Source organism: Meles meles, chromosome 12 (genome assembly GCF_922984935.1).
Source record: "Meles meles chromosome 12, mMelMel3.1 paternal haplotype, whole genome shotgun sequence".
NCBI classification, from domain to species: Eukaryota; Metazoa; Chordata; class Mammalia; order Carnivora; family Mustelidae; genus Meles; species Meles meles.
The window spans coordinates 6321444-6349167 of record NC_060077.1 but is presented as its reverse complement, the minus strand read 5'-3'; the positions used below and the strand labels follow the sequence as shown (position 1 = coordinate 6349167).

General features: G+C 48.9%; 1 protein-coding gene across 1 annotated transcript in view; it reads right to left on the bottom strand.

The window, feature by feature from the left end:
• The window catches only part of KSR2 (kinase suppressor of ras 2), a 403084-nt gene that overhangs the window by 138227 nt on the left and 237133 nt on the right, over nucleotides 1–27724 (bottom strand). Inside the window, exon 5 of the mRNA XM_046024145.1 lies at nucleotides 24201–24385. Within this exon, the coding sequence (XP_045880101.1) occupies nucleotides 24201–24385 (185 nt within the window). The remainder of the gene's footprint in view (nucleotides 1–24200; nucleotides 24386–27724) is intronic.

Here is a 27724-nt window from a genome sequence, read left to right as displayed (position 1 = left end):
ATACAACAGCCTATGAGTTTCAGGTGTACATCAGAGGGATTTGATATTTTAAAAAAATATTTCATTTATTTATTTGACAGACAGAGATCACAAGTAGGCAGAGAGGCAGGCAGAGAGAGAGGAGGAAGCAGGCTCCCCGCTGAGCAGAGAGCCCGATGCGGGGCTCGATCCCAGGACCCTGGGAACATGAACCGAGCCGAAAGCAGAGGCTTTAACCCCCTGAGCCACCCAGGCGTATTAGGAAATGATCCCCATGATAAGTCTAGTTCACACCTGTCACCATACAGAGTTATTCCACTACTATGAACTCTATCCCCTCCGCTGTACATTACAGCCCCACAAATTATGATGTATCATAAATAACGGAGGGTAGATGATTATGAAGAGATTAAAGCTGAGAGCAAATGAGGGGAGATGAATAACCTAAAAAAACTCAAAAATGAGTTAGCATTCCAATACATAGGAGACACTAAGAATTTTTGCCTTGAACCGTGAGATAAAAGAGAGGAGAGTTTTTTACAAATTGCCAGGCAATGAGGTTAAGATGTAAAAGGTGGTGGGCTGAAGAAATAAAAGATAAATGTTTTAAACCCCAGAGACGCTAAATGAACAACATACAAGTAAGTGTGAATTTAAGGATTTAAGGTGTTAATTACAGAAAAGGCAAAAAGGAATTCTTTTAAGAAGTGAGAGAAATCAGGGGCGCCGGGGTAGCTCAGTCAGTTGAGCATCTGACTCTTTTTTTTTTTTTTTAAGATTTTATTTATTTATTTGACAGAGATCGCAAGCAGGCAGAGAGAGGCAGGCAGAGAGAGAGGGGGAAACAGGCTCCCCACTGGGCAGAGAGCCCGACGTAGGGCTCGATCCCAGGACCCTGGGATCATGACCTGAGCCAAAGGTAGAGGCTTTAACCCACTGAGTCACCCAGGCGCCCCAGGGCATCTGGCTGTTGATCTCAGCTCAGGTCTTGATCTCAGATTCATGAATTCAAGCCTTGCACTGGGCTCCACAATGGTCATGGAGGCTACTTAATGGAAGGAAGGGAGGGAGGAAGGAATGAAAATCTTTCTACATTGAGATTTTATTTTGGCATACTTTTCGACTGACAGAAAAGCCACAAAGAGAGTCTGGAGAGTTCCCATCTACCTTGCACCCAGCTCCCACTCATTCTGGCATCCAGCACCATCTGTCAAAGCCAAGAACTTGGTATATTACCATCAGGTCAACACCAGACTTCATTTGGATTTCACTAGTCTTTTCATTAACATCCTTCTTCTGTTCTGGGATACTGCAGTGGATTTAAAGAGAGAACTACCTTTTTTTTAAATCAATGCAAAAGTTGAAAAATGATCCAGATACCTATAAAAAAGGAAAAAGCAAAGGACAGAAATGAGTGACAACCAGTGGAACAGGATAAGAAGCAAAGGAGTGGTTGTGAGTGAACGCAGACTACCTAATCAATGACCAGCTGGCACAGCAGATCAGTGGGGACAATGGAAGGCTATTTGATAAATGGCGCTGGGAAACTGGTTATCCATTTAAGGAGAAAAGAAAATAAGACCCTGCCTTATTCCATACGCCAAAGTCAATTCCAGGTGGATTAAGGATTTAAATCTGAAAGGCAAGACTTCACACCTTTTAGAGGAATATCTAGGACAATATGTTTATGACCTCAGGGCAGAAAGAATGGTTTAAATAAGATTTTTCAAAAAGCAAAAAAACCATAGAGGGGAGAAATGATCGATTTGACTACATTAATGCTAAAAACTTCTATTCATCAAAAGAGACAATAAGGAAAGTGAGAAGACACGCCACACATCAGAAGGAGATATTTGCCACACGGATAACGAAGATTTAGAATCCAGATGAGTTTTCCAGTTCCTAAATATCCATAAGAAAAAGAGAGACAACTCGACAGGAAGGAAAAAAAAAAAAAAAAAAAAACAGGCAAAAGACATTTCACCGAGGATGAAACACGAGAGACCAAGGTTGTGACAAGATTACAACCTCATCAGCCATCAGGGAAACAGTTACTGAACCTAAGCGGAGAACAGCCTTCGTCTCACCAGGTGGGCAAAACAGTTAAACGGTCTGGCCATAGGGAAGCTGGCGAAAATATGGAGCAATGGGACCACCTCTGCATTACTGGTGAGCACATGAGCTGAAGCAACAACCTTTTGGACCACTGGTTATACATCCTCTGATCCTGTGGTTCTCAGCCAGGGCTGATTTTGTCCCCTGAGGGACATGTGGCACTGTCGGGAGCTAATTCCAGGCTTCTCCCGGAGAGACTCAAGATGAGACCCACAAACCAGTACTTTTTTTTTTTTTTTAAAGATTTTATTTATTTATTTGACAGACAGAGATCACAAGTAGGCAGAGAGGCAGGCAGGGGTGAGAGAAGCAGACTCCCCGCTGAAGCAGAGAGCCTGATACGGGACTTGATCCCAGAACCCTGGGATCATGACCGGAGCCGAAGGCAGAGGCTTAACCCACGGAGCCACCCAGGTGCCCCAATTCAGTACTTTTTAACAAACGCTCCCCAAATAACCGGCACCACCAGAGAAGTCTGGGAAACTTCTAGATGCTCAGGTCCACTGGGAGAATGTCCAAGAATACTCTGGAGTGAGAAACTGGGAGAGAATCCAAACGTCTGTCAACAGAGGAAAGCATCCATTCGCTGTGGTCCTGTTCATACAACAGACTATTACCATATTTCATTGACTTTTAAGATGCCACTAAGTGTAAGGCCATTAATTTACGAGCCACTAAGAAAGGGAGCCGCGGCCAGTGAATCGAGGCACAGTGCTTTTTTTATAGTTAAATTTTTAAATTGAGTGTTATTTTCCAATCTCTCTCAGATTGATTTAGACATATTTGACCATGTATCACACTGCTCTGGGTCCGTGCCTTTCTGCACAGAGAAGATGCATGGAGAGTTTTTTGTTTCAAGGCCAAGGGAAAGCATGATATTTCTGAAACCTTTCAAACTCCAATTAACTTCAACTCATGTAGGATCAATAACGCACCACACCTCACAAGTGACGACACACTGAAGAGCCACATCTGTGTGCCCGGGACTGGCAAGCAGTGACCAGTGCAGCCCGACCCAGACAGACAGACGACAGCAAGGAGGGGTCATAGATTGCAAAGCACAGCCTGATTTCGGAGACGCTAATCCGGTGGGGGGTGGGTGGGGGGAGGAGTCACAGAGTTGGCGAAAGAGTACCAGGCAGCATAAAAATGAATGAACGACAATTATTCCCGTAGACTTGAATGAATCTCAGAACCAGGATATCCGATTAAAAAGGCAGACTACGTGCAGTGCGATCCCATTTTCACGAAGTTCGCAAACGTGCCAAACTATAGATGTTTGCGGGCTCGTGTACATGAGGTGTCCTACAAGGGAAAGTCGGGCACGATAAAACAGGTTCCGGACAGCAAGCATCATCTCTGGGGCGGGGGAGGTGGGGGGAGGAAGAGACATGCAATCAGGAGATGCACTTAAAGGTTCCTAGGAACTTGTGATATTCTATTTCTCAAGTTTGGGTCTAATTTCTGAGGATTTTTATGAGGGCCGGGACAAAGGGGAGGGGCAAGTGAGGCACGTACTTTGGGCACAAAATTTAAGGGAGTGGCCCAAACACTCAGGGATCAAAGAAAAAATTTTCTAATGCAATGGTTTTTAAATGAATGCAAAAGAAAAATCCACAAACAAAATATCAAACATGTATAGAAGGACGGGATTCCACCCTGCACTCACACGACCTGGCCTTGCTCGCCACTCCCTCATCCCGGCCCTCATTCAAATAAAACTTTATTAACAAAAACAGGCAGCTGGTTCAAGGGCACAGTTTGCCATTTTTTTAAAACTGCCTTTGAATTTTATTATTCTTTAAGTATCTATAGATTAGAAACATACACGTAGCTGCACAACTACCTACGTATATATATATGTGCACAAATACACCGTTTTCTATTTGCGATATTTTTTAAATTAAGATTTTATGTATTTATTTTAGAGAGAGGGAGAGAGAGGGAGCACAGGTAGGGAGAGACAGAGGGAGAGAGAGAAAATCTCAAACAGACTCCCTGCTGAGCACAGACCCCCCTCCCCTCCCCCCGGCATGAGGCTCAATCCCACCACCCTGAGATCATAACATGAGTCGAAATCAAGAGTCAGACACTTAACCGATTTGAGCCACGCGGGCTCCCCAGTGATATATTTTTCAAAAAATATTTTGCAGGAAGGGAAAAACCAATAAGAAGAACACCCAAAGCAACACTCAGAGCCCCACTGCCACAGCCATTCATCAGTTATTACTGTAAGATCAAGGACTGTTTCCTACCACAAACCCCAAGCAGAGGGGTGGGGGGCTTCCCTCGACCCTCTGCCAGCCTGCCCTCAGGACCTTCTCAGTCCGCTTCCCCCTGTGGGACAGCACTTAAGCCTTTTGCCAGCTGTTTTTACACTCAATGATGATCTTCCTGCTCTGGGGGAGGCAGATGTGGAAACGGAGTCTTGGGGAGGTTAACTAACCCGGCCAATATTACATAGTAAGGGACGGCAGAACCTGGCTCCTGCTGGGGGTCTCGAATCCATTCAACACTCATTCCATCATATGCCAACTGACGGGTGGCCTTTCTGGACTAAGAACTGCCATGCCTAATTTACTATTAAACCAGAAAGTGGGGTGAAAATAGTAAGCAAAGGGGGTTCCAGTGAAGCTGTCGTGGCTGGGAAAATGGTTTCATCCAAAGAGCCCGTTGCCACCGAGTTGCAGGCAGTAAAGACCCGTGTGCCTGAGGGTAGCCGGTGAAAGCTGTGTCTAACGGGCCCCCACCCTCTCCTCCACGGAGAGCCCCCATGGGCTGCCTGTCGAGATTCTCTTCCGAGGCAAACAGCCGTCTGGGGAGCCAGGAGGGCATTTTGGGAAGCAGCACTTAACTCTTCATGGTCACCGGGAGGCCATCTGGGAGGTGATCACTCGAACGCACTGACTGATGAGCAATTTCACAGCTGAGAAGAGCTCACGGCATTTTCACAAAAAGCACCCAGTTTACTCCCAGACTGATTACGCAGTCACCGGGAGACTGACTCATCAGCATGGCAGCCGCGCACTTTGGGGTAACGATGTACCCCTTACAGACACTTGTTAGTTTCCTCGGACTGCCATAACAGAGGGCCACTGTCGGGGTGGCTTGAAGCAGGAGAAAGGCACCCTCGCCCTTTCGGAGGCTGGAAGCCTGGCATCAGTGTGTTGGCGGGTCCAGGCTCTCTTGGAGACTCCGTGGACTTGACCCTTGCCCCTTCCAGTGTCTGGGGCTGGCCGTCAGCCCTCGGGGCTCCTGGGCTTGCAACTGTATCCCCCCGATCTCTGCCTCCGTGGTCACGTGGCATTCTCCTTGTGCATTTCTGTCTCTACATCCAAATGTCCCCGTCCTTATAAGGACTCCAGTCCTATGGGATTAGGGATCCATGCTACTCCCTCATGACTTCTTTTTAACTTTGTTAATTACATCTGCAACACCCCAGTTCCAAATAAGGTCACATGCTGCGGTGACTGGGGGTGAGGACCTCGACCCACCTGGGACGGGAACTCATGTCAACCCGTGACTGACATGCCTCTCAAGTAGCAGAACTCGCCACTGAAGGGAAATGCAGAAACAGTACCTGATCTGGAGGCTTGAAGTCCCCCCTGTCCCCCCGCAGTGAGATTAAATCCCAGATACCAAACCAGCATCCCAGACGTGGCTCCTGCTTACCCCTCCCTCTCTCCCCTGCTCCATCCACAGACCTGTGTACCACAAACCTGTCCACAAACCTGTTCACTGCACTCAGCACAGGGGTTCCTTCTTTCTTAAATACATGTCCCCCCTGCGTGTCATCTGGCTAACCCTCCAAGTCTCTGTGTGACAGGCTAGGTTGGGTATCCCTGCTCCCCTACAGTCATTGCTTCTGGTTTTAATTCTCTATAGCATCCAGGCATCCACTCACGACCACCATACTGGCTCTGTAGTATCTATCTCCCCTCGCCATCTGGATGCTCCGTGAGGATGGAGATCTTGAATGCCTCGCCATCTCCAAATGCCTGGTACCCACACAGGGGGTAGGCACTCACAAATAGATCTGGCTGGATGGACAGAGGGAGGGATGAGTCTTGAAGTCATCAGCTCAAGAGTTGTATTGTCGGGAAAGCTGTACTTCCTGGATACAGATCTTCCTGCTCTCTGGAAGTTCACTTTATGCCACTTTGCTTTCACAAAAGACCTGCCTTAGGACCTGTGTTTGCCACGCGAAAGAAATCCAAAGAGGATTTTCGCTTTTGCAAAATTCTCATTACTTCTTTGCTTCACACCCTTTTGGCTCACAAAAGGTTTCACGAGAATGTTCTGCAGGGGACCCTCTAATTCTAAAGCTCCCTCCAGGACTCTAGACCCGACTCTATAGTACAAGGAAAAGGGGACAAAAGCCCTGGATCTTAAGAGAAACATATGTGACCCCGGCCCTTCCTCCTTCTTGGTGATGCTGAGACAGCCAGGTAACGTCCCTTGACCATGTTCTTCTCTTTTTCAAAGTAGGAAAATCAGATGCTGCCTCCTCCCAGGGTTGTTATGATGAGGACTGCACCCCTTGACACCCGCAGGTGCTAGATGCATACTGAGGCTGGGAAGGGTCTCTAACTGGTCAAGGGCATGTCAGCCTTGACTGAACCCAGTCAGGAATCAGGGCTTTTGGAAAATATTCTCCCTTCTAAGGACCCTGTGTTTCCCATTCATTCATTACACTTACAGAAATACCTAGAGTAGCAGTTTACAAACTGAGTTTCTTTTTTTTTTTAATAAAGATAAACAGTTTTTTTTTTTTAAGATTTTATTTATTTATTTGACAGACAGAGATCACAAGTAGGCAGAGAGGCAGGAGCAGGGGGTGGGGGGAGGAGGTTCCCCACTGAGCAGAGAGCCCGATGCGGGGCTCGATCCCAGAACCCTGGGATCATGACCTGAGCCGAAGGCAGAGGCTTAACCCACTGAGCCACCCAGGCGCCCCTACAAAATGAGTTTCAAAGAAGGGTCCCAGGGTCCCCACTGTCAGGGGACAGGAGGAAGGGACGGGGACAGGACACCAGGCCCCTGCTGCATACAACCCAGAACAACTCTGTTTCTCATATATTTTTTATGTATATTTCCCATATTTTCCTGCTGATTCATATATCAGGGGTTTATGAAAGATGCATTTAGAAGAACAGGTTTGGTTCTGAATAAGATGAATCATCAACCTTTAGAACTCCAATCTTGAGACAGGGTTCCCGACGTGCACTTTATGGACCAGTAAACGTAATAAACAGGGGGTTAGAGTTGCCAATGTTTATTTCCAAGGAAAGAAACCACATAAAAAAATCGCAATCTATATAATTACCCATCACTTTCTTTTAAAAAAAGGACACTTGACACCAGAAAGATATGAAGGATGCTAACTCCAACCAAAGGGCTATTTATTTAGTTCACGAACATACATGATGGAAACACTGTTCCTTGTTCTAATTTTCTCACCCTGCTGGTGGCTGGTTGAAAACATCACCAGGTCCCAAGCCTGGTCTTGGGGGAGGCTGGTCTCTGTGCCCTAAATCTGTGGGAGCTTTTCGTTAAATCTCCACCCTTAGGGAATGGGGTGGGAATGAGATTCAGACAGAGCTGACCCATAGATCCAGTATTTAGAACTACCAGGGACTTCTCTTGTTCTAAACCGTAGATATGGGGTCAACAATTTTTTTTCTGACACTGCAACACAGCGCCTGACTTGGTAGGTCCTCCATGAGCATCTGCTGAATGAATGAATGACCCTCGGGTGGAGAGTGGTGGGTAGTGTAGGCCCTCTGGACAGCTGTCGAAGTCTCCTCAATGGCCCTGTCCCCACCGTTTGATCTGTCTGTCATCTGCCCCAGGAACCACTGCTCGGTCTGCATCTCACACCTGCCCACCCGCCCACCCACTTCCTCCAGCTCTGCAAATGTGCATTCTGGGACCTGAGCAGACGCCTCCGCACGGCGAAGACGCGGCAAAGGGACCTGATAATCTGAGAGTCGTCAGTGTGTTAGTAAGCCAGAACAGTGCCAGCGGCATACGGCCCCAGTGGGGTCCCACCATCTGTAATTACACAGAATCACCTCACAGTCCAGAGCCTGTCTCCTACTGATTTCTGGGGCTTGAGATGAGAAAAGTGTGCAGTACCTACACGGAAGTCGTAGGTGTTCAGAAAACCCTGCAAGAACTTAGCTTTGCCCGTGTAGGACAGACCCGAATACGCTGGCTGCTCCAGGTGGGGTCAGTGGTTCTTGATCTTGGCTACATGTGGCAATCACCCGGGGAGCTTTAAAAAGTACTGATACCTGGGCCCCGCGCTCATCAGGTTTGATGTCATTGGACTGGGGTGCAGCTTGGTAATTAGGATTTTGAAAAACATCCCCCCATCCCCCACCCCCCCACCCCCGCTGGTGATCTGAATGTACAACCGAGGCGGGAACCTTTAGGCTCCAAACAGTTCCTTCTTATTTCATGGCCAGATGAAAAGCAATGGTGAAAGTGAAAAAACAGACATTCCTGATTGTCTCCGAAACGGGAATCTCAAATCAGCAGAAAGATATTTATCAAATAGGGTCATGGCTCCTCTTCTGAATTAATAATCATTCATACTTTCCACTGGCTACTCAACGAGAGAGGCAGATGGGAGCATGAATCACAGGTGCCCTACCCACAGACCAGTGGCTTTTTATAGGGGCAGTTGTTGGTCTTGCCTGCTCAGTATCCCTAGGCTGGGGGTTACACTCCTCCAGCGTTCCCTGGAGATCCATTCCTCTTAACTGTGACCCGACTGGATTCCACTCCACGGATGCAAGAATGGGCCAGTGATTCAGGCCACACAGGTGTATTGCATCTAACTGACTGGACTGATCAGTTCAGGATAGACAGAGGCGTGCTCCCATCAGACCAATCAGAGCAAATACTGAAACTCTTTTTCCTGATGCACTTAGATCTCTAAAGATAGAAGCCTGGAACAACCAAGGGCCGCCATAAATGGGGCACCTAAGAATGAAACCCACAAGGAAGGAAGCAGGACTGTGAGATAAATAAAGAACACGCTCAGGTGATACTTAGCTCCTGGATCCAGCCATACCTGAAACCTTTGTTTATATCTAGATTTCTTTTTTTCAGGACATGAACTAACAATTTCCTTTTGATTTGCTGAAACCAGTATGTGATGAGCATCTATGACTCGCACCAGGAAAAGCCCTGACAAATGCAATCTTCAAGGGTCTCTAAGCCAGGTACCCCCTCTTTTGCCAATAATCCCCCACTCCTCTGTTTTTCTGGGATTTCCAAGAAAGAGAGAAACTGGGTGAGGACAGACCGCCTCCCCTGTCTCGATCCTGCATCCCCTACATCATACATCTACAGAACTAAGTTTATACATGTGCAGAGACCACAGTGTTTCTTGGGAAAACCTCTATTTCATAGTCTACCTCCCCACCCAATGTCCCTAAAAAACAAAATCCCAGACCACTGGGAATAGAACCGTCACTTCAGTGTGGATAGGCCAAGCCATGTGCATGGTGGTCCCTGACAGAGGAAACAGGGCCTTGGCTAAATCCATTCTTGTGAGGGCCAAAGGTGAAGGAGGCTCATTAAATAAGGTGGAATGAAAAGTCTCACCAAAGACCACACTCCTTTGGCTCTTGTGCGATTCCAGATCCAGCACTGAAAACAGCTGCATCTCCTGGAATGGCTCTGTGTGTGTGTGTGTGTGTGTGTGTGTGTGTGTGTACGTGCACATAATACATCTATCTCATATATATACACATATTAGTAACATTATGTAAATAACAATTGCTGATATTTATTACCTACTCACTACATGCCTGGCTCTGTGTTAGAAGTTCCCATTCCTCCTGCCATCACCCCATGAGGGAGATCTGACTATTCTCCTAACTTTACAGGAGAGAAACGGAGGCTCAGAGACATCATTTACCCAAAGCCCCAGAGCCTGCAGGGGGCAGAGCTTGGATCTTCTTTAGCTCTGAACTCTAAGCCAAATCTGGCCTACCACCTGTATTTATAAATAAAGCTTTATTGGAAACAAAACGTTGCCCACTCCATTATGTAAGGCCGCCCTTTAAAGAGAAAGTAGTCTACCCCTGGCGCTGGCCTATCTAACCATTCCCGTGGTATCTTAGTCGTCTGTAACTGCTGACATGTATCATTGGCTTATTCGATCCTCCCTGCCGATCTGTGAGGTCAGGGAGACTTACGCCATCGTTAGCCCATTTTATAGACAGGAAAACAGAGAGGTGAGGTGGCAGCCTACAATGGCCCTGTGCTTTCCCAGCTGTAGCATGCTGCCTCCAAACCCAGAAGGTCCTGCCCTGTCCCTGTCCCTGTTTGGGTGTCCCTGGTTAGCCTCCCAGAGAGAGCCGCTGTGAGAAGCCAGGTCAGGGCCCCCGGGTGCTGGCGCCACGCACGGTGGCTCCTGGGACTTCTGGAGAACAGTGAGACCAAAGGCTTCTGGGAAGCAGAATACAACGCTGGCAGTAGGCTGGGTGTGCTGACCGACTCCTAAGGGCCTAAGCCCAAGGCTCTGTCGTGATGGGATCAGCAAGGACATTCATCCAGGGAGCACGCCAGCCCCTGCCCCAGACAGGACACCTTCGCCATCTGCCCCTCACTCCCTCTCCACAGCTCGTAGCATCAAATGCCAGGCCTTCCTCCCACGAGACAGGTGCTCTGGTTTCTGGGGGTGTGGAGTAGTCCTCCCTCCCCCCCGCCCCCCCCCCCCGGCATCTCCCACCATGTTCAGATTCTCTCTGGCAAGGAATGCAGCCGAGAGAGGCCAGCAGTGCTCAGGAGTCTGGGGAAGGTGGAGGGAGACATCTTCCCCAGGAGGGAGACAGGAGGGAGAGGAGAGAGAGGAAGGGGCGATGAGAGGCAAAGGGAGGGACAGACATAAAGAGAGACTGACCGAGGAGGAGGGTCGGGAAGCTTAAACGACGAGAGCAGGAAGGGGAGCTAGAGGCAGGCACCAAGTGCCCACCCTTGTCTGCCTGCTGATGCCCTGACTTTTAGCAGAGGGAGGAACACTTTAACAGGGGCCGTGAACAGAGTAGCATGGGGCCTGACAGGCCACTTGACACTTTTATCCCCAGCCAAGAAGAATGTGGCCTGAGATGAAAAGCAGGTTCTCCAAACCTGCCCAGCAGCTGGTGGGGCCCGGGCATCAGAGCAAGGGTGTGTGCGGGTTATCAGCCCAGGCCCCAGCCACCACCGGGAGTGCGGTGGGGGGCTGCTGGGAAGAGGCCATCTGTGGGCTAGGAAGCAGTCTGTTATTTGGAGAAAAAGGACTCTCCTCATTCAAAAGGAGAAACAAATAAGTAAAATGCCCAGCATCCGAGTTATCGCAGCTGCCCATTAGGAGCAAACGTGTAGCAAGGAGGACGTGTGGCATGGGAGTGACGGCGGAGGTCAGGAGAGGAGCCCAGGAGCACCATCTTGAGGACCAGAAGAAAGGCGGACCCCGCCACTTTGAAAAGTTCCTGAGATGAGAATTAGCAAAGGCCATGCCAGGGGAGACAGTTATGATCCCTATTTGGTGGCTCCCCCATACCAGTGTTGCTTAAACTAGGACAGAATTTTTAAAGCATTTCTTCTGTTGCCAATGTGTTAAAAACTGTGAAACCGCCCACAGAAACCTATGTCCGGCTTCTCTTGGGAAATCTGGATCATCTGGTGACACTTTGTCCCCTTCCCATAAAGCAACAGTTGGCTGGAAGTGAGTGGTGGCCACCGTCTTTAGAAACGGTGGGTGCTCTGTGTTTTTCCACAGTCCTCACCTCTCCCCACTGCCCCATGCCAAGTGCATCCTTTACCGGCTATGTGCTCAATCCTCATTTACTGAGGAATGGCCAGGCCCCTAGCATGAGGCATTGGGCTTTATTTATTCATTCAAAGCCTACTTTTCAGTATCCACGATGAGCCAGGCCTTGAGGACGCAGAGGTGAACAAGAGGGACAGACATCACCTTTAGGGAGCGGGGAAGCTGACCTCAATCTAATCACACTTTATCTCCTATAGTCTTCCTATAGTCCTGTGGAGGACAATATGAATATACTCACTTTCCATACCAGGAAACTGAGGCTTGAGGATTGTCTCGTGTTTAGTGAAAGAGTTATTTACGTTTAAGGGTGTCTGAGAATATTTAACAATGGTTATGGGATGGGCACTAGCCAATCAGAATACAGATCTAACCAATCAGAACACAGGCCCAGCCAATCAGGAGATAGGCTCAGCCAATCAGAACACAAGCCCAGCCAATCAGATTAAACAACGTTCACAAATGCATAACAACCGAACATCTGCATTGCCTACCTGTATTGCTTCTTACTGGGCAGGGATAATGGTATTTTGTCCATCTGGACATTTTCTAGTTTTCAGAGGGTGGTCACAGACTTCCCAACAATCAACATTCCCGTGAGATGGGCAGGGAATCACTGACGCGCCCATTTGCCAGGTAAAGAAACCGGGGCTCAGAAATGTTCAGCGATCTAACAAGGGCCACCTTGCCAGGAGTTACAGTTCTGGGAGGAGAACCCCCATCTCCCAACTCTTAATCCAGGGTTTTTGGCTGTGTCTTACGTGGCTTCTAACCAAGCAGACTGCAAGTTCTCTGAGGTCAGGGACAGTACCAGACATTTATTTGATGCCTCGATGACACTCAGTGCTATGGTCTGAATGTCTGCGGCCCTCCAAAATTCCTATGTTAAAATCCTAACCCCCAACGTGATGGTCTTAGGAAGTAGTCTTTGGGAGGTAGACTTAGGTCATGAGGATGGACCCTCATGGATGGAATTGGGTGCGTATAAGAGAGGACCCAAGACGGCTTGCTGCCCCGCTTCCACCATGTGTGAGGGTACAGTAAGAAAACACTGGCCAGGAGAGCGACCCCACCAGAACAGGACCATGCTGGCACCTTGACCTTGGACTTCCCAGCCTTTAGAACTATGAGAAATAAATGTCTTGTTTATCAGCCACCCAGTCTGTGGTACTCTGTTATGGTGGCCCTAATGGACCAAGACACTTAACATATCAGGAATTCAATCGATATTGATGACTCCATTCAGATATGGTGGCAGGTGGGGTGATGTCCAGCAGAAGCCAATGAGGATCAAAACCGACTGAAACCCAGACACCATACAGTAGTTTTGATGACCACGACACTTAGGTAGTGCTTTCTATACTAGGCACAGTGCTCAACATTCTCTCATTTCAGCTTGGTAACCATTCCACAAGAAAGGCATAGTATGCCTATTTTAAAGATAGGGAAACTGAAGCTCACAGATGTTAGGTAATAAATGGCAGAGATAAGCTTTAAATCCAAGCTCATCTGACTCTCAGCTTGGTGCCTGGCCAATAGTGAGATGCTGTTTGTCTTGGGAATGGCACTGAGGCTCTCCCTGGCGCCATGGCTTAACCTTCTCGGGTAGGCTGTGTGCTCTCTAGAGACTCCCAAAGAATGTCAGAGGGATGGTAAAAATATTCCTTGTCAGGGACCAAGAGAAACACAGTCCAAGGGAGATGCTTGGAGAAGTGAAAGGGTTTTCTGTACAATGTGGAGACGTGTCCCCACCAATCTGGGTAATGAATTAATTTGGCCACGAGGATGTTCCTCAAAACCCCTAGGATAGGGACCTCCGTTATTCGTTGTTACTGTAGTGGACACTGGTTGTCAGCTTCCCTGGCATTCATTCTCCATTCTTAGACAAAACCCACAATTTCTAAGCCCAAAAGTAAAGATCACAGCCCAAGATTAAGCCAATATGTTAACCTCCCACCTGTCTGACCCCACTGATTGGTTTAGAGGTGAGCACATGGTCATGCTGGTTGAATCAGTGAAACTCAGACCTAAACAAATCTCATTCTTCCACTCTGGACCAGAGCAGGGAAGGGACTTCTGGGGTCATCTTACCACACATGTAGCCAAAAAGTGAAACCACCTGGAGAAGAGCCAAATAAAAAAATACAGAGAGACCAAGACTGGGCATGAACTGAGTCTCTTGATCCAGCCATACCTGAAGACTATTCAACTCCTGGGCTTTTCAGTTACATGTGTCAATAAATGACCTTCATACTGGGGGAAAAAAAAAAGGACAACTTGGATTGTTTGTCACTTGTACGTGTCAAGTTCTGTGTTAGTACTACTACCATGCAGTGATAAAGACCTGTCTGTTTCCAGTCAACAAAATGGTTTTTGGCAGTTTTGCTTTGAATGCCCATTTCTTCGGTCAGTTAAGGCAGAAGACCACCCATAACATCCCAAGACTGCATCAAAGTCCAAGGACTTCAGTTCCTGCCTCAATGATGCCAAATTCAGCCAGCTGTGTAGCTCTGGAGGGTGACAGAATCCTTTCTCCTGTAGATCCTGAGCAGCTGAAGGCTCCCAGTGCTGGCTGCCCAGCGAATGCTCAAAAATGTTACTGTCCATTCAAAAATATTTATGTGGGCCAGCTCCATGCACGGCACAATGGAGCCAGTAACAAGCGAGAGCAATGTGGTCACAGCTCTCGTGGAACTGATACCGGGGGGAACAGGACATTAAAGAAATAGATGGCTGCGGATTGTGATAAATTTTTCAGAACAAAAGTGCAGGAGGTGAGAGAAGACGTAACTGACATTACTTGGGAAGTTAGGAAATGCTTTCCCAAGGAAGTGGTGATTGAGACAAAGGGACAGCAATGACAGGGTGTCCAGTCACCCATGAGTGCAAAACAGAAGAGAATGCAGTTCACTTAAGATCATGGTAGAATCTTAACCTGGGTTTGGGGGCCTGATCACTTTGGTGGACTGGATATGGAAAGATCCACTTGGAGACTACTGAGTAGTCTGGACCAGGGTGTGGTGATAGAGAAGGAGATGGAAAAAACTGGAAGAACAGAACTCACAATCTATAACCCATGAGGCAAATCTGGCCCCTTGCTAGATTTTGTAAATAAAGTTTTATTGGAACACATCCGCTTTATTGGAAGACAATCTATGGCTGCTTCACGCTTCAGGGTAAAACTGAGTAGTTGCCTTCGAGATCATACGGCCTGCAGATCTGAAAGTATTTCCTACCTGGACCTTTATAGAAAGTGTGTCAACCATGATTTAGAAGGTCAGCTCGAAAAGACTTGGAAATGGGGCATCTCGTGGAAAGGTAGGGCCAAAAATCACATTGTATAAAATATAGACTTGGTTAGTTGGATAGATGTACGAGAGGGAGCCACCAGAGATGAACTAGTTTTATTAGGGACAGAAACAAATTTGATTAAAACAAACACCTTTTGTCTCACGGAAATGCAGTCAGGCCCAGTTATGTACAGAGAGCACATGCAACCTGGAGTTGAGGGAACCATGGCTTCTAGTCTCGGCTTGACTAGGCTCTTCTAGTCTCTCATGTGTTGTGTAACCTGGAGCCATGCGTGGATTTCTCCTCTTGGAATATCCGCTTCTTCATCTACAGAATCGGGACGCAGGAGCCCGGACAAGGAAGAGGAATGCCGCTTACACACTGCATAGCTCTTTTTTTGTTGTTTTTGTTTCTTTTAAAGAGAATTTTTTTTTAAGTTTGTTTTTTTTTTTAATTTATATATTTGACAGGCAGAGATCACAAGTAGACAGAGAGACAGGCAGAGAGAGGGGGAAGCAGGCTTCCCGCTGAGCAGAGAGCCCGATGCGGGGCTCGATCCCAGGACTCTGACCTCGATCCCATAACATGAGCCGAAGGCAGAGGCTTTAACCCACCGAGCCACCCAGGCGCCCCAACACTGCATAGTTCTACAGCAACATTACTCGCTACTTCTTCTCTTGTTGCCATGAAATCGGTTGAAGTACTCAGCAGGGGTGGGGGGAGGAGATGTTACTGGGACAAAGGTACAGTCAGACATACGTCCTGATGACGGGCAGTGGAACTGCCCAGGCCAACAACGCATACCTGAGGACCAGGACTCACTCCAAAAGATATAAAGGACCCCCTGGCTGCTAATGCCAACCACTTACCAACCAATTTTTGCTGCCACAATTCCTGGTGGGAGCAATCATAACAAAAGGTCTGAGCTTGTCTATTGCAGGCTGAGCCCAAGCAGTTTGTGCTAGGGCAAGAACTGCAAAATTACAGAGAAGAAAGGGCTGATGAGAACCCAGAAGTTGTCTCGCCAAGAACATTCATAACCACATGCATGCAACACACACACACACACACACACACATTAACTGCCGTCCGTACACACAAAGGTGTCACCTTTTTTTTTTAAGATTTTATTTATTAATTGACAGACAGAGATCACAAGTAGGCAGAGAGGCAGGCAGAGAGAGGTGGCGGGGAGAAGCAGGCTCCCCGCTGAGCAGAGAGCCCCATGTGGGGCTCGATCCCAGGACCCTGAGATCATGACCTGAGCCGAAGGCAGAGGCTTAACCCACTGAGCCACGCAGGTGCCCCAAGGTGTCACCTTTTAAAGAAAGTCCCAGTTTCCTTCCTCTGGAGCACGTTCAGTAGACACAGAGCCTATAATTTTGCAATTATCTTGGCACGAGGGAGAAAACTACTAGTTGGGCATCAGGAGATCCAGGTTCAAATCCCAGCTCTGAAACCCTGGGCAAATTCCTTCTACTTTCTGGCCTCAGTTTCTCCTTCTGTAAAATAAGGGCTTGGACTCAGTGATTTCTGAGTCCCCTATCAGTTCTGATCTCTATGATTTTAGAACAGAAGTTAAAAATTGGGAGCCCCAAGACCAAATACAACCCACCAACCTATGGGATTTTTTTAATAGCATCTCAAACGGGATTAAAAGATTTTTCACTGGGTGCTGACATTTTAAAATTGGGAGATTTCGGGATGCCTGGGTGGCTCAGTTGGTTAAGCGGCTGCCTTCGGCTCAGGTCATGATCCCAGCGTCCTGGGATCGAGTCCCACATCGGGCTCCGTGCTCGGCAGGGAGCCTGCTTCTCTCTCTGTCTCTGCCTGCCTCTCTGTCTGCCTGTGCTAGCTCTCACTCTCTCTCTCTCTCTGACAAATAAATAAATAAAATCTTTAAAAAAAAAAAAATTGGGAGATTTCTCCTAACATCATGATCTCAGGGCTCCTGGGTGGCTCGGTGAGTTAAGCATCTGCCTTCCGCTCAGGTCATGATCTCGGGGTCCTGGGATCCAGCCCCGTGTCAGGCTCCCTGCTCAGCGGGAAGTCTACTTTTCCTTCCTTCCTCCCCCTCTCCCCTCCCAGCTGTGGTCTCTCTCTCTCTCTCTCAAATAAATAAATAAAATCTTAAGAAAAAAAAAAAGTCACGATCTCTGACTTCTTTGGCAAAATGCAAACACTGGGTCCACAAAGAGGGGATCCACCGAGAAGAACACGCCCCAGAGGAAGCAGACGTCGTGTGAAAGCCGCCGAGCCTGGGTCTAACACAGAGAACCACACACAAACCCAAATCCAGGAACACTCCGTGAAGAAGTTGGTCCCCACTCTTCAAAGACATCAGAGTCACAAGCAACAAAGAAATGCCGAGGAACTCTCTTCAAGCCCGACGCAAGCACGTAATACAATATGTGATCCTGGATGGGCTCCCGTGCCGGGAGAACGAATTGCTATGAAGGATGCTATTGAGACAATTGCTGAAATAGGAGTACGGTTCGATGAAAATCTTGAGTCAACGGCAAGGTTACTGAACCCAGCACCTCTGTGTGGTTATATAAGAGTATTGACGACCCACAGTCCCAAATGGTTCACAAAAATGAGACAGAAGGGGCGCCTGTGTGGCTCAGTGGATTAAAGCCTCTGCCTTCGGCTCGATTCGTGATCTCAGGGTCTTGGGATCGAGCCCCGCATGGCTCTCTGCTCAGCAGGGAGCCTGCTTCCTCCTCTCTCCCTGCCTGCCTCTCTGCCTACTTGTGATCTCTCTCAGTCTATCAAATAAATAAATAAAATCTTAAAAAAAAAAATGAGACAGAAAATGAGATGGCGGGTTACAGAGGAAGCTAACACAAGCAAATGTTAAAAATGGATGAATCCCCGTAAAGGGGGGTACAGGAATCCTTTGTGGGTATTCTTGCAACTTTTCTGTAAGTTTGAAATTATTTCAAAATGGAACTTAAAAAAGAGAAAAAGGTTGTTGTATAACCAAGTGATTCTCAAATGTTAGTGCGCAGAATCCCCTGGAGGTTTGGTGAAAATTCAGACAGCTGCACGCTCCCCAGAGTTTCTGATTCAGTAGGTCTGCAAGGGGCTTACAAGTAAGAGTCTGCATTTCTAACAAGCTTTCCGGTGATACAGACGCTGTTGGCCCGGGACACACTTTGAGAAGCTTACACAGTGAAAGTGACTCTCAAAAAAACAAGACACAGAAGGGGTTGTTAAAAAGCAGGACCGAGGGGCGCCTGGGTGGCTCCACAGGATAAGCGTCTCCCCTCAGCTCAGGTTAGGATCCTGGGGTCCTGGGATCAAGCCCCGCATCGGGCTCCTTGCTCAGTGGAGAGACTGCTTCTCCCTCTCCCTCTGCTGCTCCCCCTGCTTATTCTCTCTCTAATAAATAAATAAAATCTTAAAAAAAAATAAAATAAAAAGAGGATTGACAGAGGGGTGGTACAAAGGACTAGTGTTCACCATGAACCTTTTCAGATTTTGTTTCCAGGTAAACACATTTTAATGCCTAGAAGTGCCTTGACCAGCCTGCCGCCAAGGAGCCTGTGAGTATGTGTTAGGGACCTGTCTGCTGGTTATCAGAGTTCCTGAAATACAGCAAAAACACTAGGCAACAAAAATGCTTCCTGTATCTGCCCGAGGACAAGGGATGGGGGGAGGGGAGGAGGAACAGCACTTTTACCTGCTTAGTTTGGGGGAAGAAACATTCTTTGGAGGGCACTCTGATGTCATCTCTGGGTTCCCTCTTGAAACTGCCACCATCAAGTCAGGTCAGACACAGACGTCTCAAAAATCCCAAAATTCTGAGATGAGAACAGGGTTCAAGCAGCCAATTGCTGTCAAGACACGCACTCCTCCTCGTCCTCTTCCTGGGGGTAATGAACCTTGGCCTCGAGCCTCATTAAACCCCATTATATAATCACCCCCATCCCGATGGCTGGTTTCTTGGGACTATACGGTTCAGCTTCATTAGTCTTTACTGTTACCTGCTGTCTCCCTCAACAAATCAGCCTTCTGACTCAGCCTCGAGGCACACGGGGCCAGGCCCTCAATGGAGGGTCAACTCTTTGTTGCCTTGGGTCCAAGAAAAAAAGCACGGGAAATGCTCGGTGAGGAGATGAGGAGAGCGCACGGTGAGACAGGGCAAGGTGAGGGTATGCCATCTTTCAAGGCGCGGCGTGAAGGACAATATTTTCTAAGACTGGGGCCCTGTATTAAACTCTGGCTGGGGCCATTGGACCAAGAAGGGGCCTTCTGGGAATCATCAGTCACCTATTCCCTTTGCTAGATGCAGCCCTGAAGTCCTAGACCCCCAGAGACAGCTAATAAAAAAAAAACACCCAGAACACTGCAGGTGGTAAAAAGTAGCCTGTCATTCCTCATCTTCTACCAAAGACGTCCAGGAAAAATGAGTTGCAGAAACTGTCTGCAACTTATTCTTCCGGCCGCTCTCTGCAGCTGCCTAGCCGCCCCCACCCCTCACCCCGCCCCGGCACAGCTACCACCTGGGACAACGGATCCCCTGCATATCAACACCAGAGTCTGGCAAGGTGGCAATTTGCCAGCCCGTGTGGGGACTGCTTTCTGACCGAGCACAGCATGCCGATAAACAGGAGGCATCCTTGGAGCAAGGCTGACCCCACGACACAATCCCCCAATGAGGCCAGGGTTCGGGAGAGGAAACTGGGACACTTAACAGACACTTAACCTTAACAGGTCCCTACTTGAGCAAAGACGTCTCAGTGAAGACAGTGTGGCAGCTGCGTTCCTCAGCATTACAGAATGGGGAATTCAGGACGAGCGCAAACTCTGCTTCCTACCTGCCCTTGTGGTCTCGGGCCAGCTACCCAAACCCTCCCAGCCTCAGTTTCTTCATTGGCAAAATGGGGGTAAGAAGAGAAACTACCTGATGGCGAACGGGGAAGCTTATACAATACAAGGAAATTGCTTTGTCTGAACGAACGGCGCCTGCAACATTGTCAACGCACAATAAATGCCAATTGCCATTATTATCGTCATTTGCAATCATTGTTACAAGCGATCCCACCATAGGACAAGCAGAAGAGTTACCAAACCTACTCTTTACCGAGACTTAGCGCTCTAAGCCCCAGCCCCTGCGCTGGGAAACTTACACCCATTCCTCATTCTGCCCTCACTACACGCCTGCCAGGTTGAAACAGACGCAGGGGGCTCGGCGAGTGCTCAACGATATGTCAGCAACCGCTCAGTTGCCATATTCCCCAAATCACTTCCACCAGCCACTAATGAATGCTGAGGAGTCATCACTCCTTCCCATCTAGACAGTATGTTTCTCATTGCGAAGAAGACTCTTTATTGGGAAATACAGCGGCAGTCTGACACCCTACGCGGAGCCACGAGCACGCGGCTGGTTGGACCCCAACCGGTCCATGGGTAGAGGGCATCCTATCAGACACCATCTGGACCACGCGGCGTGCCCCAGCGAAACACAGAATAAATGCATCGAGCATGGGGATCACAGTCCATTGTTCTCTACTTCTTTGGGAGGTAGCTTCTGAGTCACCTGAGTCACACCCTCCACGTGGAGCAGAAGGGTTTAACAAATTAATTGTGTTTTGTCCGTAGTTAGTCTTCGAGAAGGTTCCTCTGTAAGCAGGGGCTCCTGACACTCCTCTCCTTTGCCCTGCTCATCACTCCCAGACCAGGGACCTAGGGTAAGCCCAAGGAGGTGAAGTCCTTCTCACGGCCCATCAGAGGAGGCTCGACACCCTGAGGGTCTGAGTCTTAACCCCTCTACAGCCAGATCTGTCTAATGCTGTCCCCAGGCATCCCCAGTGGGGGTAACGAGATGGCAGATCACCACTCCTCACGTCAGCCACGGCCAGAATTGATGGTGACAGAGGGGTTGACAGCCTCCACCTATCGGGGCGCAGTATCAGGGGCTCCCTCCGCTGGGTTAGAGGGAGGAAGGCTGGCACTGGGACCCAAAGGCAGAAAGGTCTCTTCCGAAGCTCAGAGTAGGGGGAGAACAGGACTATTACAAGCAAGAGGGGACCAGAGACTGACCCCTGTGTCCTCCCAACCATCCCAGCCCAGAGTCCTCAAACCCACACCGTAAGTGATCAAAAGATTTGCCCAGGTAAAGCTCACTGGCTTAGCCTTAGCATCACAGAGTTTCTAAGCTCCGAACTGGACCCTTGTGGAGTCTTTAATTATACAATTGGAGAAACTGAGACCCAGAGAAAGGAATTTGCTTCACCAAAGAACAGGGATGCAGGCTAGAGTTGGATCAGGATTCAAAATGTACCATGTGGGCAAGATCATTCCCCCTTTTGAGTCTCTGTTTCCTTATCTATAGAATGGGAATTAGAAAGGCTGCCTCTATGTTTGTGGCAAGCTTTAACTGTGACGAGGCAGGGACAGAGGTCACACAAGCAACTGGTGGCATCATGGAGACTCTAACAGAGAGCTTCTCATTTCCTAACCTGGAACCTATTCTCAGGGCTGCCCCATTTCTGTCATTTGTTAGGATCAATGGAAATGGGACTGGTCCATGGATTCCAGCTAACATTTGGGGACACCCTCGTCCTCCTACTGAGACCCAAATGTTGACTTTCCTTCCTTATGGAAGACCAGAGGGCGACTTCTCTGCCTCCAAGGACCAGGACAGTCCAAAGAGGCAAATGTGCTTCTCTGGCCTCTTAGTGCTAAGGACTGATTTCATTAAGGACTTTGCTCCTGGCCACAGGCAAGGGGAGAAGCCTCTCCTGTCCCGTGGAGACCAGGGCAGGCAGGCAAAGTTGGGAGCCATGGTGAATCCTCATAAAACTTTCTGGCAGGAGAGAAAGGGTCAAAATGTGCACATCGGTGGTTTTTCAAGCAAGCTGAAGATGTGTTTATCCTGGATAGAGCTGAAGGGCAGAGCTGTGGGCCAGCCCCCAGGGATGATGATGCCCAGAGACAGATGGCTGCTGGAGGTAGCTACCCGGGCTCCTGCCAAGGTAAATTCCAAGTACTCTTAGGGCCATGGGGAGTCATGGCGGGGTGGGGGGCAGTTAACTGAAAGGCATTCACCCACAGCCCTCAAATTAATCAGAAAGTCAGAGGATGCGAATGCTGCCGGGGAAAAGGAGCTGATTAACATCGCCACGACAGCCACCGTGTATAAAGCAGCTACCATGCACCAGGCCTTGTGCAGGTGACCTGGCACACAGGAGCTGATCTAATCCTCATAACCACCTATGGAGGGCATCTACTGTGAGCCCATTTTACAGATGAAAAAACTGAGGCTCAGAAGGACTCTGTACTTGCTCGGGGCCAGGCACACTGCTCCAAAAGACACAGAACTGGGACTGGCCCCCAGCATCTCGCTCCTGGGCCATGACATCCTGTCTGGCCCGCTGCTATGACACACTTGCTACATCGTCACCCCCCTTGTCCTTAGGTAGGCTCCCAGGACACCCTCACACTGCCACACAGCCCCCCCCCAGAGGAGTTCTGGTCTCTCTGACAGTAATTTCTCTCGACAAATTAATCGATTAATTAATAAAATTAATTAATGAAATTAATAAAATTAATAGGCTGGCCTTCCAGTGTTGCTATGTGTCAGGAGGGCTATTTTCGTTTGCTTGATCCAGGGCCTGTACCCTCTGGGCAGTGAGACCAGCCAGGCTCTGGAATTTCTCCTAACTGATGTCCACACGGGTCTCTTCTGGTTCTGGGCCCTCAGCAGACTCCTACGGGGGACACACACGGCACACGTGTGGACCGACTTCACCATCCAGGGGGGCTACGACAGCTCTGAGCCCAACGGTCTGGACACTGGACACCGGGTTGGAGGTTTTGTGTGCATTTTCCCAGACAGAGAAATAACGGATTTCATGAAATTCTCCAAGGGTCCATAGCCTCCCGAAAAAAGTTCAAAAAACCTCATGTAAATAACAGAATAGAACCTTACATCCAGAGAAGGGCGCCCTGATGAAAGTTGAGGGCTCTCGGCTCAAATCATGTGTGATGGTGAAGCGTACCCATTCCGGAGTCAGGGGGAACCACCTTCAAACCCTGGCTCAAGGACTCAACAGCTGCATGAGTTTGCCAAGTTCTTTGATGTCCCTGAGCCTCTGTGTGCTCATCTATACAATGGGAATAACTCATCCGCACAATGGCTTGTCGCAAGACCCAAATGAGGTCGTGTGTGTGGGTGAAGGGCATGACCAGGTGTTCAGCATTGCTTATCACTAATCAGAGCAGCGGCATGATCACCCCCGGGGCTGTGTTGGGGCCCTGAGTTATTTCCGTCCTGTTCCAGCAGCAACCCCCTCCTCCTGAATTCCCAGTCCATAAGAGCCAGTGTCTGAGCTGCAGGACCGGTTGTGCTCTTTTCAGGGGCTCCCCTCTGACCGTATCTGTGCCTGTTCAGCAAAACGGGCCTCCGGGCAGAGAAGATGAAATGTCTTCTGAAACCTCAGCCCTTGATCACCAGAAAGTTCCATTTCGGCTCCAAGTAATAACCACTTTGTCTCCAGCAGAAAATCGTGGGAACAGAATGTAAAACACCCCAGGCCACGCTCAGCCCAGTTTGAACCCACATACATCTTTGAAATGAAAGGTGATACGTGTTGAACTGAGTTGAGGGGGGTGGGAATTACAAAATTTAATCATAGATGTCCGATCCGCAGCGGCCCGAGAAAAATCCTAGGACCGGGCAGCTGAGAAGCGGAGAGAAAAAGCCGATGTTGCCTTTCATGCCCTGCCTGCTTCCCTCTGTCATCCCTATACACCTGCAGGCAAAAAAGAGTAGGAAGCGGGACCAATGACAACAGCCAGTCAACCTCCCCGCGCTAATGACGCCCCTTCCCTTCAAAACCATCCCAAGGGGCGGGAGTGGCACAGGTGGGAGGCGCGTGAGCCTCGTTCAAAGCATTTCATGAGCATTTCTCCAGAGAGAACAGGGAGCGTGCACCTGGCGGATGAGAAGGTGCCGTGGCCCCGGCGGGTGACTTACTTGCAGAGAAGTTGGCCTCGGTGTGGACAGGAGGGGTGGAGGGCAGGAAAGGTGCATGTCCCACAAAGAAGGAGCGGAGGGAGCGCTCCGACAGGAGTGGGGAGCGTTGCTGAGAAGGAATATTCTCACAGCTGCCCACGCTGCTGTGAATCTTGAGGTTCAAAGGTTTGCTTTTCTTCTTGGCTCTGAAAGAGAGACAGAAGAAGAGAGGGAAGTATATCCGTAAGTGCACACAGAACGAGAGCCCGCAGACCCAATCTCATTAACAGGGCACCAGTGTCCGCTCCCCACACCTCCCCACACCGAGCTGGCCTACTGGGGCTGCCCCATCCCTCCTTCCCTGAGCGCCAGCCAGGGCTCTGTGCTGTTTCTCACCTGCAACCCTTTGCTCCTGCTATCTCCACAGCCCGGAAAAGCCTCCCCTTCTCTGCCGGCTTAATCTGTCTTCTCTGGCTCCGCTCCAGTGTCCCCTCCTCCAGGAAGCCTTCCCTAATACTCCCTTCCCTCCCCGCCTGGATTGGGTGTTCCTCTTCAATTCGTCTACAACATTCTGAGTGTATCCCTGGGGCTGTATTTCCCTATTTTCCCAAATTTGTTCTTTTAGTTTTTGTCTCGCAAGTGAACTGTGAGTCTTTGAGGGCAATGATTCTCTACTGTTCATTTCCCTGTCCTGGGCAATTAACACAGAACCTGGCACACAGTAGGTGCTCATTAAAAGCTTATTAAATGACCAGTTTGCATCATGACTGGCACGTAATCACGCTGCACTCTAATTCCTTGAGGGCAGGAACCTTGTCGTTTTCGTTGCTGACTCTCTCAGCCCCTGGCTTGGCACCAGCTGAATGAAATGAACGGTTGGAGCAGCTCTGGAAACACTTTTCCCCCTCCCGAGGAGCTTGGGTGATCAGTTTAAGAGAGTGTGATTTAGAAGAGGATCCCAAATTAACCACTCTGCCCTCCCCCACCCATCCCCCCCCCCCACCTCCCCCCACGGCCCCGTTCGCGTCTGGCCCGGAGTTGGGCGCCACCTTGCGGCCAGAGCGAACCCTCCTTGCAAACTTTCTCCCTTCTAGATGGAGAGCCCAGGAAGGTGCCTTAATTAAAGACTGGAGGCCTCCCACACACACAGCCTAAAAGTCACCCTCTTCAGGAGGCCTGCTGCTCATCAGCTTTAAGGAATCCAAGTGCACCTGCAGAGTCGCTCCCTCCCAGGGCTTCGGCTGGCAGCCCTGCTTATTATATCCCTAGGGGTCTGCAGCAAGGCCCAGGAAGGCACTTCCCATTAGAGCCGCACGCCTAAGCTGGCTCTCCCTGCCCACGGCTGGAGAAGAGAGGGAAACAAGGGAGGGGCATTTCATTCCACAAGTCTCCTGCGGTGGAGATTCAAAGAGGCATCTACACCGAGGCAGGATAATTTTGGAGTTAGACTCGCCAACTTTGGGGACAGGGAGACGGGGGCTCAGATCCTGACTGGGACCTCAGCAAAGTGATCTCTTCTCTTTGTGCCTCAGTTTGCTCACCCGGAAAATGGGGGAAATAACAGCACCCACGTAAGAAGGATGCCATGGCAAATCTATGAGATCACGTGCTTGGCACAGGGCCGGGGACTGAGCGAGGGTTCTGGTGACCTGTTACGAATGTCACTATGAGCAGGTTCAACGGGGTGTCTGTATAGCATGGAAATAACCTGCAGGAAGCCAAAAGTTGAAGCCAAGCCATGTTTTTCACCTGAAACCTTCAGCAGCTCTCAACCCACCACTACCCTTGGCAGACGGATAGGATGCAGTCATACCCTCTGGCAAGAGATACCATCATTATTTCCAAAACACTGAAGGCAGCCTTGAGGCACTGGGCCATCAAATGACAAGGCCAGATCCCTTGTATAAGGAGAACCACGTCCAACTCAGCACAAGTTTAACAGCAGCTCGGTGACGGTGGGCCATCAATTTGCTTTACAAACTCAAGACCACAGATGAAGCAGAGAAGGGGTATATATAAATAAATTTGAGTTGGACAGATGCATGGGTAAAAAGCTTGATGGACAGATGGATGGATGGAAGGATGGACAGATGGATGAGCGGATGGATGGAAAGAAGGAAGGAGGGAAGAAGGGTAGGGAAGAAGGAAGGTAGGTAAGGTAGCAGGGAGGAAGGATGGATGAATGGATGAGAAATAGACAAAGGATGGATAGAGGGATGAATGGATAAAGAGAGGGATCAGAGGATGGACAGAAAGACGGATGAAAAGGTTGAAGGACAGAAGTTGGATGGACTGATGGAGAGGTAGAAGTAAAGAAGGAAAAGAGAATGGGAGGATAGAAAGAGCAGAGGAAAAGAGAGCGGGAGAAAGAGAAATTCGGGGTGAATGGCTATTTGATCAGAGTAGGTGACAGGAAATCATACCTCACTTCCTGCCCACCGAGGAAGCCTTCATGGGCAGAATGCGGGTTCACCTTTGCCGTCTGCCCTCATTACCCGGCATGCTCAGAGGAGAAAACAGACACAAACGACTGTGACCGTGTAAGATTCAGTGCCTATTTTGCAGTATATCCTGCAGGTGTAATTAAAAAGAACATCTTTCCATGATCGCAGGATATTAGAAATCTATTACATAAATGTCTTCCCTGGAATCGGGGCCAATTCCGGGGAAAAGAGCCAACTAGGGGGGCACAAAGCATCGGCAAAGGCAGCTCCATCCTTTGGGGGCCGTATGAGCCGCGGATGGACCATGCTGCTGTCTGCACAGGCGGGCAAGTCAGAGGTCTCTGACTTGGCTCTGGGGCTGTGCTGAGGGCAGCCCCAGAGCCGGGCTCAGCCAAGGCTGCACGTCCATGGCGGGAAGACACCCAGCTTAGGGGCCATTCATCTGTGCTTAGGGGAAATGCACACTGTTTCACCAAGTACAGAAAAGGATTATTCATTCTAGGGTTGGAATCTAGCAAAGTTCTTCTGACCTTCCTGAAGCCTAATTTGCAGACACTATATCTGAACTAAAAGGGTCCTGAGAACCCTCACTTCTTCAACTGGTTCATTACTCTCCATCTCCAGCCTTCCAGCTCTGGTCCAAGCCACTTTCCGCCCTCATTTCAGCTGCCGCTGCCATCACTGTGCTGAATCAGACCCCAATCCCACTTCTATTTTTTTTTTGCTTTTTAATATTTTTTATTTTCTGTACCTTTTATTTATATTGAGGTAAACTTCACATCATATGTATTAACCATGCTAAAGTGAAAAGTTCAGTGGCCTGAAATATATTCATGATATTACACAAACACCATCTCTAGCTAGTTCCAAAATATTTCATCATCCCAAAATAAAACCCTGCACCCACTAAGCAATTCCTCTCCGTGCCCTTCCCTCCAGCCCCTGGCAACTATCAACCTGTCTTCTGTCTCTGTAGATCAGTCTATCCTGAATATTTCATAGAAATGGAATTATATAATATGCGAACTTCTGCGTCTGGCTTCTTTTGCTGACCCTAAAGTTTCTGAGGTTCATCCATGGTGTAACAATGTATCAAACTTC